General features: G+C 37.2%; 1 protein-coding gene across 4 annotated transcripts in view; it reads left to right on the top strand.

Moving 5' to 3' along the window:
- The window catches only part of SH3YL1 (SH3 and SYLF domain containing 1), a 45675-nt gene that overhangs the window by 5675 nt on the left and 27252 nt on the right, over positions 1 to 12748 (top strand). For all 4 annotated transcript variants that reach the window (XM_074538157.1, XM_074538158.1, XM_026794794.2 and 1 more), the window contains exons 2-5: positions 7039 to 7149; positions 8219 to 8332; positions 8839 to 8903; positions 11461 to 11573. In XM_074538157.1, the coding sequence (XP_074394258.1) occupies positions 7039 to 7149; positions 8219 to 8332; positions 8839 to 8903; positions 11461 to 11573 (403 nt within the window). The remainder of the gene's footprint in view (positions 1 to 7038; positions 7150 to 8218; positions 8333 to 8838; positions 8904 to 11460; positions 11574 to 12748) is intronic.

Below are 12748 nucleotides of genomic sequence, written 5' to 3' on the forward strand. Positions count from 1 at the left end.
TTTATTTCAGACTGTGTATTTGCATGCCAAAGTCCAAACATAGATGCCTGTGTTACCTCTAATTGTCTGACTTAGCTGTCTTGCAGTAACCATACAGATGTAATGCAAGTTTACGTAAAGGTTTTCAGAAGTATTAATGGCACTTGTTATTCCTCCCTCCACACAAATTGCTGTGGTTTAAATGCATAAATATATGTAATTGTGGAAATGTAACTGTGGAAATGTAATTGTGGAATATAATTGTGGAAACATAATCACAAATATTATTATAATTTCTAATTATAATGTTCTCCATCAAAAAGTTCTTCAAAATACTGTAAATATCTCAGCTTTCTATATTGATAGCAATGTCTGTGAGATTCTCCTCTGAAATATAGACTTGCTGGGCTGTTTTCCTTTTAGAGAAGGAGCTATCCTCTGTTATGTGTCATTCCTTTTGCATATTTGAGTTCTTGAAGGCTGAATTTAGTTGTAACTTCAGTATGCTCATGAGGTTTTTCCTGGACACAGGCTGTCGTCAGCAGCTAATTTTAGCAGGTTATTGCAGGTAAAACAAGGAAAAACAGGCTGGTTTTAACATGGGTAAGAGTGGGTTTGGGGGTTTTTTTCATTTTCAGCTTTATTTTTAAGCACTTTTTTACTTCCTCTCACCAGAGTCTTTGGACAGAATATATTTCCATCTGTCTTAGGTAAACCTTAAAATAGTTCCAACTCCTTGATTTCTGTATGCTGTCAGCTGCAGGTTCTGCAGACCTTTCTGATCTGTTCTGCCTCTCTCACCACTACCAGCGCCAGCTTAATGCAATGCCACCCAGTAAACAACTTGTAATCCAGGGTGGGGAAGGAGGAAAGTGTAGTCACGGTATAAAACGCATTAGGGTTGTGAAAGCACACATTAGAGTCTTCCAGTGCAGCTCAGCTGCCACTCTGCAGCCATGTAGTGCTTGCTGTGGTACGTGCACCCTGCCATAACTCCTACTGTTATCTCTGACAGATCACTGATTTCTCACACCAGTGTTGGTGATGAGCAGGAAGCTGGTAAAGTTTCATGAATCCAAGTGATAAAGATCATGGCAGAAATACATGAGCATAGTACAAAACTTCACTGTAGAGAGGCCCTGTTTTCTGCTTTTCAGCTCTACTTCTCCCTTGCTGTTCTCAAGGTGTGTATGTTAGAATTGTACAACCTTGTCCATTGTGTCAGTAATGCTTTCCCATTCCCTGCTACTGCTTTCGTAGTCTCCTTGCCATAAGCAGGATGTCCCAAGTGTACATTCTGAGCCTTTTCTTGTTCGTGGTCCTTGGAATCTGGAAGAAACAGTATCTGCTTTTTGCTGTTGGTTCAAACCAGGAGTAAGGAGCTCAGGCTCTGACAATAGTAGTCTGCTGGATTTCAACTAAAGAGAGTTGTTATTGCCCTTATTTTTTAAAATCCCTTTCCTTTTCAACTTATTCTGCTATTTCCTTGAACTCCACAGATCTTTTCTTGACATTCATTAACCTCCATTCTTTGCTTTCAATCACTGGCATCAAGTGTTGGAGATCATAGAGACTCACAGAGGCATGTTTAGCATAGGCTGCTGCTTGTCTTCCACACCTCTGTATTGCATCACATTCTCTTGGGCTGGGCAAAATGCCTACAATGCACATCTGGCATGCTGTTCGAGGAATTCCAAGTACCAGATGAATCCCAGGGCTGGAGCTGGCTACCACAGTATCATGTTGTTACACATTTGTGGAACCAAAATTGCATTAATCTCTTTAATTATAGTGCCAAATTGAAATTTCTTGTTTAGGCCCTTTTCCAGTGCTGTGCAGTCTTGTTTTTCAGGTTTCTCCTTCCCATTAAAATGATGTTCTTGAACTTTTCTTGACTATGCGAATTGTCATGTTTATGAATGTACATAATTTGGAATGTTCTCTGTTCATATAAGCCTTTTAGCATTGATGTTCCTGATGTAACCATGGGTATTTGCAAATCAGCTATGCCTTAATGTATTGTTGTGCTGTTTCTGTACGTTTTAGAGAAGTGAAAGCAAAGACTGAATAGGGCTCATAGAGGTATTTGTCATTGTTTTCCTTCTTTTTGTAGCTAAAAAAACCCACAAAACCACTTTTCACCAAATACTTCAAAGCTCAAACATGCATGGGCAGCATATGTGTGAAATGTGCATGTGAGTCTTTGTTTCCCCTTTGTCATCTGTTTTTTGAAACTGTACTTTTGTTGGTTGGGTTCTCGTAATGCCACTAGGCGTTATTTTATCTGTTCATATTCAGCATAATTTTGATTGTATCAGAATTAGTTATAGCTTTTAAGTAAAAAGGCTTTATTTATTCTTTAATGCACCTTGCTCAGATAATTTCACCAAATGTTCAGCCAGCAAATTATTACTGTTAGTCAGAATGTAAATTAGAGGCTGACGCACTTGCCTCATCAGCTTACAAATTAAGCAGTTAATCAATTTTGGTGTGATATTCCCCCATGGGATTTGTGTTGCTGACTCACATATGCTCAATATCTTCTCCTTTCAACAACAAGCAGGAGTGCAAATGAAGCTTGCTCCCAGCTGAGCATTCTCTGGTCACGGCATTCCAAATCCATCAGTCAGTGTATCCTCCTGATAGATGTTATTGTCTTATTGCTCCTGGTTGCCTCTTTCCTGAGCAGCGCTTGAATACAAACCAGACAATTAGATATGCATACTTAAAAGCCAATAGTGAAGACAGTGCTACAGGGTTATTACGTATGTTATTGATGGGGTAAACGGAACATGGAAATTCTGCTTATGTCTAAATATTTCATACAGTATTTTTGTTAAAAAGCAGATGTGTCTGTATGATTTTTTCAATAGATTTGTGATATTAAATGAATTTCTAAGGAACTAATTTTGCAAACTAAATCCTAAGGCAAGCTTGAGGAAGAAGAGGATAATTCGGTAGATGAACAGAAGCTGAAATAATTGTTGAGGTCACAGAAATCCTACTTACAATTTGGTCTGTTTACTGAGTGATTTAAATAAATAGAAGCAAGAATGTACTCCTCTGCCTTCACTCTAATATTTCTTTTTATTTCTGTTGTATTTTGGGACAGATGCCACCATTGCACCACAGTGCAAACCTGTATGTCCTTTTTTTTTAAAGTGAATAGTTTTGAATTATCTGACAAAGTTGTGCTATTTTTTATTTACTAGGGTTTTTTTACTAAAAAACCAATAGTTTTCATTGCCTTTGGACAAAGTTTTATGAAATTGATTGATCTAAAATTAAACAGTAAGGGTCAGGCCTCAGCCATACTATGTATGCACTATATATTGAACCATTAAAGTGCCTTTTTAGTGTTGATTGTCGTCTCTGTCCTTATAAAATCCTGAACTCTGTTGACAAAATCCTGAGTGTGGCATAGCCCAAGAGGGAAAGCCAAGCTTCCCCCTTCCCTCAGTGATAAAAATACTATATATCTTCTGCTGTGGTTCTAGCATTCACCAAAATGGGAGTCCAGCCAGGCCTTATCAGGGATCATATTATACATAATTGAGGTCAGGGTGTGGATTTGTTTGGGTTTTTTTTTTTTTTAAACAGGTCATCAGTTCCTCAAGGCTCTGCCAGGCATTCTGGCATTCTGGCATTCTGGCATTCTGGCATTCTGCCAGTTCCTTGATATCTAGACAACATTATGGAAGTAAATAAAGGAGCTCAAAGTGAGCCACTGGGAGAAGAATCATATGGTTACCACTTTGAGTAACTGGGTTGGTTTGCAGCAAGAAAGTGTTTATAATCAGGTGGCTCATTCATCCTGCCTGTTGTTAAAACCTCTCTGTGCCTTTTTTGCTTGCCAATTAATGTCACTTTAATTTTCATACTTACTACTGTCTACATTAAAATCTTACTTGCAGCCATTCTCTACAAGGTGGAGCTTTGAGCTCTTCAGTTAGTAGCGTGTTCGACCTCTTTTGTACTTCTCTTGTGCTTTAGAAATATCACCCATTTCTTAGCTTCTGAAAGTGCACAAGTCTATCCACATGCAAAGTAATTGGCAGAACGCAGTTGTCAAATCCACCTGCTGTGTCTTAGTTCAGAAAAATAATCCTGCATTACTTTAGTCTGTGGCAGAAAGGGAAAAAGCAAGGGATAATGGAGGAGTGAATTCCTGTAACTACCTAAATAATCCAGAAGAAAAGCTATCCAAGGAATGCAGAAGAAATAATGATGCAGGAAACAAGTGATACAGGGAGAAAGTGAAGTTTCTGTTGTTGGTTGAGGATGAGAAGTTTTCCTGTGCTTGCTCTTGTAGAGTATAGCTGGATGAATATCTCTCCAGTTTCTCCATTCCCTGGTGATAAAGGTACCCCACACCATGTGGCACAAAAAAAACCAAAACCAAAAAAAACAAAACAAAAAAAAACCAAAACCAAAAAAAACACCCCCAAAAATCAAACCAACCAAAAAAACAAACAAAACCCCACCAAAAACAAAACAAAAACACACACACACAAAAAAGGGGGAAAAAAAACCGAAAAAAACCTTTTAAAAGGTTGGAGTGGAAATACCTAATTTTTAATTTGCTTAACTAATGCTATTTTTCTGTGCAAAATTTGTATTTTAAAATACAGATTTTGGAATCAGAGTGCAGCAAAGTCATAGAATGATTTGGGCTGAAAGGAAAAAGGACATCTAATCCAACCCCTCCTGCAATAGGCAGGAACACTTTTGACTAGGGCAGGTTGCTCAGAGCAACCAGCTGTGTATTGAGAGGTGAAGGAACAGTGAGGTAGTAGCAGTATTACTTTTGGTGACTCCTGAAGTTCAGCTTCGAATTGTCTTCAATAAATAGTAGCTCCTATGTGCACAGTGGCATGCACACAGTGTTTTCTGGCAACCATCAAATCTTTCTGCAGCAATTTTGAATCTGAAGTCTGAAAATGCTTACAAAAACTGTATTGTGATTTTATATTTTTTCCTCACTCTGTTATTCCTGTTAGCAGACTTTCAGGTCTGAAAACACCTCATTTTCTCAATGAATTTAGCTAAGGGATTTCTCTTCTAATGTGTATGAAATATGAGCTGCTTTTTTTTTTTTCTAGTAGTAGGAAGAATAATTGGAGATGCTTTTGCAAATTCTGAGATTAGCCAAAGAGAAGCAAAGGAGAGGAAAAAATGCATGGGTAAACAAGGAAGAAGAGTATGAGAAGAGCACAGAAGTTTATTTTATTTCTCTAATCTAGAAGCTGGATAATGCTTTGCTCAGTATTTTTTTTTAACTCCCCAGTGTTTTCATCTCCCCGGTGTTTTTTATCTCCAGTGTACAGGTTTTACTTTCATTGTCTTGATCACTTTGCTAGAAGTCCTGCATGGTCAGGCACATAACTGTCCATTTTACCACAGTCTAATCTCACTGAACCATGTGAAAAGTTAAGTACCATGAAATGTGTGTTTTGGGTAGACTGGGTAGGTGACCCTTCCCAAACTCGAGACCTCTAGGCTTGCAAAGTATCTTAAGTGAAAACCTACATGTAGAAATGTTCAGCTGATTTTGCAAAGTGACATGCACTGCATATTACAATGTTAATTATTAGCTACAAATTGTAATATGCTAGGTTTATTCTTTGTGCCTTTCTGAGCAGAACAGTGTTGCAATATGCTTTTTGGGACTGCCTCAATTTATCTCCGTGCAAAAACAGAAATCTTATTTTTCTCTTACAACATGCTGGTCATATTTGCCCTCTGACCTTGAAAATGCAGTGTGAAGTACAAAAACAGAAGTAAAGGAGACATTTGCTTCACCCCAGTTTGTTATTCTACCAAAAGCAATTGTGAGTTCATGTTTTATTTGAGCTACACTGGCCTCTCCTCTTGCCATGTAGCCAGATTCCAGCCTGGGGAAGCCTTCCAACCACAGAAGAAATTCATGTTAAAAACTCTTGAAGTGATTAGACAATTTTAGTACTGTAACAGTCAGAGAAAATTAACATGCCAAGAACTTTTCAGAATATCCTGAGCCCTTAGAGCTCCACCTTCTCCTTTCACACTCAGAGTCTTGACTATGATCTTAATTTTCTGTAAAGAGAAGGGATTATTAGGAGACAGAATTAATATTTCTACTCTGCTAACTGCAGCGTGGTTTAGAGTCTGTCACATTCTATGCATTTCATTTTGTTCCCAGAGAGGCTGATATTTCTGCACAGCCTTCTGATGACTGATGTCACTTCAAACTCTCCAAGGTTCTACCTGCTGCATCTTCACCAAAGCAAAATGCTTCTTCAAGCTGCTTCAGGGGATGCTAATCCAGACATTCAGCTTTCAAAATCTCTCTTTTTCTTGGAATCTTCCATCTTGCTTGGAGAACATAGCAGAGGAATATTCTTCTCTTTGAAAAATGGAGGTGTTTCATATTCTAGCCATGGGAGCCTGGACAGAAACCTGGCTGACTTGCTGCTATGTGCTTCACTTTGTCTGAGCTGAATTGCTCTCTAAGCTTTATTGATGGAACTTTAAAATGTATTTAGTCCTCACCTTCTTGGTTTTAGGTGGGAATGTTGTCTAGAGTGAAGAGGTGAATGAATGTTCAGGGAATGCCAATTAAAAAAATAATTAACTTTTGACTGAATGTTGTTTCTCTATGCACGTTGTTTTTTATATGTTTGTGAATTTAGGAAGATTATTCTAATTTTATGGGAATGCTGTCACTAATTTTTTCAGAGATGTGCTGTGAGACTAGATGCATCTTTGGTCTGGCAATATATTTATGTGTTAGTTGGACAGTTTGAAAATAGCGCTTGAAAATAGTGTTGTTATGTTCAGACAGGAAAACAAGAATAATTTAGGTAACTCTGAGGGGTTTTAGTAGATGTGACAATCAAGACTAACTCTTATCTCTTTAACTGCACTAAGGCTTCTTTTTGCAGATCTGCAGGTGAAACATTACTATTTCTACATAAAATGGTATTTATCATGTTGCAGAATACTAATAATTTATAGTACTTGATTCTGTCTAGTCAAGTAGATATCCTAAACTGACCATGTTTCTTTCATTTCTTTCAGTGAACAACCCTATACCTTCCAACCTGAAATCAGAAGCTAAAAAGGCGGCTAAAATACTAAGAGAATTTACAGAAATAACTTCCAGAAATGGACCAGATAAAATCATACCACGTGAGTAAAGAAAATACTAAAAAGTAAAGTAAATAAAAAAATAAAAGAAAATTTTTAGAAAGGTCTTAGCTTTGATTCAGCTAAAACCTTCAGCACTCCCTGTGTTGCAGTCATGCTGCCTTTACCAATTCCCTCTGTTTCCACTGGCCACAACTTAGAGATGAATGAAAATTTCAGATGCTATAACTTCTTTGAAAATATTTTGGAAGTAAAGGGTTTCAGCTTGCTGTATTCTTGGCAACTGGTACTTACTGGGAGAGATCATTTGAATATTTACTGCTACAAGGTACCTGCATTGGAAGGCTTCCCCCAGGATGGACAGACTGACTTATGCTCAGCCCTGTAAATGTATGTTCTTAAGAGAGAACCTGTCTTAGTAGCTCTAGCTCTTGAATATCTGTGTTGATTAAAATTAGCTAGATGAAAATAAGTTGAAGCAAAGAAATCAGGCTGAATTTCCTTTTGATACTGGTTCAGCATTCTTATTTGCTGCTGTCCTCTTCATTTTTGCAGTTGTTACTCTGTGCTTGTCCTAGTGTCTTCCTCCACCTGGTGTTGCTGGTTGTGGTTTTAAATCCTTAACTGTTATGTTCTGGAAGGTCTGCAATAAGATTTGCAGGATGATGACACATCAGTATTTGCCACTGTCTAACAATACAAGCTTGTTAGCCTGCTCTGTGTTGCTGTGATTTAAATTTGGACTCCTCCAAAAATTTGTGGAGACATGGTTGTCAAGTTATTCACTGCCTGTTTTCTGTTTATCTTGCCAAAGGTACTCACACACAAAGTGTGTGGCACTAAACAAACTAATTCTATACAAGCTAATCAGGACTGGTGGAGCAGTTTGGCAGTGTATGGATTGTCACAGGCTAATGTGAACTGCAGCTGGGTTTCCAGTTCACTGTGGTGGAGGTGTCATTATTAGTTCAACTTTTTTCGAAGTTTTCTTTCAGCTTTTGCTTCAATTATTTGACTTTTGTGTTCATATTTGTTAAATATTGAGTTTTGTTTTCCCCTTCTCTTAGAACTTCTCTTACAAGGTCTTGAATCAATGATTTTGCTTTTTCAGCTCACGTAATAGCCAAAGCCAAAGGCCTTGCAGTTTTGTCTGTTATCAAAGCTGGATTTTTGGTGACTGCTCGAGGTGGAAGTGGAATTGTATTAGCTCGTCTTCCTAATGGAAGTAAGTGGATATTTTCCTTTTGTACTTCATGGGAAGTTAATAAAAAAAAGATAAAAATATATTTTTTCATTATTCTTTTTACAGCATAAAACAGGAGATGTGTGATGAGTCAGGCAAGTAGGTGACAGGTGACAGTGTTTGGTGTGAATGCTGTTTTCAAGTGTTTGTACCTTTGTTTGACCAAATGCAAATCTTTCCATTATCTTTGTGGAAAATAATGAAATATAAAAGTGCATAGTATAAAATTGATTACAAAAATTGATTATATCTGATTATGAAGTATATGATAAATAATTTTTAACAAGGAATTGTTTAGATTGTGAGTGTTTGTACTTCTTAAATCCTTTCCTGTAGGATAAAGCATTATAGTTATGATTCTATTGTAGTGGCTTTGAACATAGTTTTAAATAGAGAGTTTGTTAGCATATTTAACTGTAAAAATGAAGTGAGTATTTCTTGTAATACATGGTTAAAATTCTGTAAATTTATCTTGTTTTATGCAACAGCCTGGTCTGCTCCCTCTGCAATAGGAATTGCTGGTCTTGGAGGTGGATTTGAAATTGGAATTGAGGTATGGTTTTGCATTTGAAGTACTTGTTGGTAACTTTTTTTGCAAGAAATTAAAATACATTCACAAAGATCTAAATGTTAGTGAGACAGTAGAATCTACTTTCAAGTACAAAAATATTATTATGAAATCCATTTATGCAAGACAAACAAAAGAGGGGTTTTGATCCTCCTATCAGTCAAATTGTTAGAAAACATTTAGATGAAAAAAAGGGACATGACACTAATTTCCTTATTTCTCACTTCTAGCAGACTGAATTTTTCACTTACAGAGAGCTTCCTGTCAGTGTTCCCATATAAGACAATTGAAGTTAATTGAAAAAGCATCCTATACTTGATAGTGTGTTAAATGCTTTGCTAAAGGGCACAGGGACTCCTTCTGGCCAGCAACAGCATAGAGAAGAGAACTGGATTAAAATGGACTCCACTTAATGTTACTGTATTTCACACATTTCTCACTCACACTTGTGGTTACTGAGGTGACCCTTCAGTTTGAAAGCACCAAAACTGGTGATACCTCTCCTGAAGGAATATTACAGAAAGGGAGCCAGTTCCAGCCAGCAGAAATGCTTAAGTAAAGGACTCCCATCATATTCAGAGAAACCCTGGTGAGCTGAGCCCCAACAGCATTCTGCCTCTCCTTCCCATTTCTTCTTCCTCTCAGCTCCTTTGCTCTTGTATGTTTTCATCTTTTCTCTGCTTCCCATGCTAGCCTCCAGACTCATCCTTCTCTTTGTTTAGCTTTTGTTCTGCTGATTCCCAAAGAAAATCAGATTGCTGCCAACAAGGTCTCTTGCAATAGGCATTCTGCTCTTCAAAAGAATCCATGTATGGATGATCTGGGTGATCCATGGCAGCCCCCAGTACATCTACAGCTAACCAGCTATCCCTGTCCCGGCAGCCAGTCAGCCAGCACTCACATACTGAGCAATAGATCAATATTTTGTTCTCTCCTCATTGTTCACTGTGTGATCTCAGGCATGATTGCATGCACTTCTTAAAGGATGATGTGAATACAAAATCATTAATTTTTATAAGGAATTTTCATTGGTTTTCAGGACTGCAGGATCTGAATGCATTAAAAAGTGCTCAGTTTGAGCCCCAGAGTTTGTTTTATTGTGGGCTTTGTTTGTTTTTTCTTTCCTTTTAAGCGTCTTCACATGTTTTGATTATTCTATGAAAATTTTCTGGTAATCATCCCCACCTAATAATTTAGATAATGTAGACATTTCCTATTGATACTGAATCAAATAATTCCAATACAGAAGCTATTTGTGAGGAGTTTTTCTCTGAGTAATACTGTGCCCTTCATTTGAAATTTTAGTCAGCTTACAAAATGCTGTTTCCTCACTGACATTATTATAACACAATCTTTTTTATTTGTTCTAGAAAATATGTTACTCATGAGTGACTTAGGAGCCGACAGTCCCATTTCAGCATCCTTCTAGCCCTATATAAAGTTAGTTGTTTAGAAACTAGGTGAAATTTATTCCTGCAGGAGTGATTATATTTCATTATATAGTTGTAGTGATACTTATGGATGTTTTTAAAAAACAAGACAGAGATCCCACTTCAGAAGACACAGTGACTTGGTACTTCAAATTAAGGACCAGCTTTAAATTTTATAAATGTTTTCCTTGAAGGCTTTCTCACTATGGATTAGCTTATCTTTAACAATGGATTCATCCTCTTAAAGGGTAAGAGGAGGAAGCAGTATCCTGACAGATGTTCTCCCTCCATCCCTGGATGATGCACAAACTGCCCCTGTAGCCATCTTTTGTTTGGGATGGGGTGGAGGGCTAATAACAAAGACCTCTCTTATGCTGTATGTAATACTTCTAGGCCAGCCTTGTTTTGCAAATAATCTGGTATTTCCTCTTGTATTCCCTGCTGTCACTGTTTGGAATTTGGGGTAAGTTGAAAGTTTTTTTCTTGAACTTGGCTTTCAGTCAAGTCTATCAGATGAAAGATTAGGTGCAGTAGTCCTTGGGTATATTGCAACCTCTTCAATTATTAGGTTTAATAGTTTCTTGAAGCAACTAACTACATCTCATATTCAAGTTTTAAAAAGTTAATTACTAATTTGTATACACACACACAGATATATAAAACTCCTGTCATGAAAAAAAAGTTTTATCAATTGCACTGTATCCTTTTTGCTTTTTATTCTTTGGACAGGAATTTTTGTTTAGTAAGTTCTGTCTTGCCTTTATTAGTTTAATTATTGAAAGATCAAAATTATTCATATCTGAAAATGTGCCTTCATAATTGCATAAGCCATGGAAAATAATAAATTGTCAATTAGAAATTTTGAATTAACATAGAGTTTCTCTTATAGCTTTTGTTTCTCACATAGTGAACATACCACCATTTTGAAAAAATCAATCAAATTTGATTTAAAAAATAGTTGAAAGGATTTTTCATTCAAAATACCTTGCAGAAAAAGAATCAACTGTGTCATGGAAGCTGTTTCAAAATAATCCTTTACAAGAAAGGAAAATCATCTCCTGTGCTGTTCTTTCTTCTTAAAAAGTGTAGTACTTTTACTTGATATTTTATAGGTCTCAGACTTAGTGATAATACTGAATCATGAAAGAGCAGTAGAAGCTTTTGCCAAAGGAGGAAATCTTACACTTGGAGGAAATCTTACCGTGGCAATTGGACCTCTGGGGAGGTGGGTAATATGTTTTCCTAATAGGCATATATGGAAGATAATTTTTAAAAGCTACATTGATGTGGCATTTTTTTTATATGTTACAGAACAGCCTGGGCAACATGTGTGCTGACTGGGCCGTATTGCACTTGCCAATCAATTTTTTTTTCTTTATTTCTGCTTTCCTGATTAAGTAATTTATTGGTGGAAGAAAAGTGTTCTGAGGTTTGTTCTCCTTTTGCAGAGACTGTTTGGCTAGGCTCAATGAAGAGCACAGGTGCTTCTGTGCCTGATAGAACTATGATTTTTAATAACATATGGGTCTGTACTTTCTGTCACCACACATCTGCCCAATAGTAAGCAAAAATTACACCAAATAATTGCTTTTAAATCTTTAAGGGGTTAAGCCTGTTTACTTTGAAGGATGAGGTGAAATAATCACTGAATAATTTTACTTGGAAATGAGTCTTGTAAGACTGCTACTACAACCTCCTGCCCAAACCAAGGTCTGTTATGATTTCAGATCAGGTTGCTCAGTCCTTTTTTCCAGTTGAAAATGAGAGAGACTGCTTGGTTCTCTGGACAACCTGCTCTACTGTTTAGCTCTCCTGCCTTTCATCCAGTCAAAGTATATCTTCATTCTGTTTATGTCAATAGTATTTTATTCTTCCTCCATATGCTGCTTTTAAGAGCCTGGCTTCATACTCTTGATTACCTCTCCCTAGATATTGGAAGCTTGCTATTAGGTTTGCCCCAAGTCTTCTCCAGGCTAACCAAGCCCAGCTACCTCAGACACTGCTATGGAATATGTGTCTCTTTATGGCTACTCTTTTTATGGTTACAAAGTTTTTACTGCTGGTTTTTAGTCTTTTCTAACACAATAAAAGGATGATACTTATTGCACAGAAGAGAGAGAGAGAGATCTGTGGATCAGGGAAGGGCAGTGAATATCATCGACCCTACAAAGCCATTGCACTGTCCTGCAACATCTCTGTGTCCAAGCTGGGATATATGTGTCAGGGTGGGAAGACAAGCAAACAGGTGAAGAACTTTATCCTCACATTAGAAGAGCAATGGTAAATGGTTTATGTTGAAGTCTGAAGCCAGATTTCTTTACAATTCCTCAGAAGACTCTTCTAGGACCTCTCCTGCTTGGTGTTTTTATCACTGACCTAGAGGAGCAGTTGCAAAATATC

This window comes from Zonotrichia albicollis, chromosome 3 (genome assembly GCF_047830755.1).
Source record: "Zonotrichia albicollis isolate bZonAlb1 chromosome 3, bZonAlb1.hap1, whole genome shotgun sequence".
NCBI classification, from domain to species: Eukaryota; Metazoa; Chordata; class Aves; order Passeriformes; family Passerellidae; genus Zonotrichia; species Zonotrichia albicollis.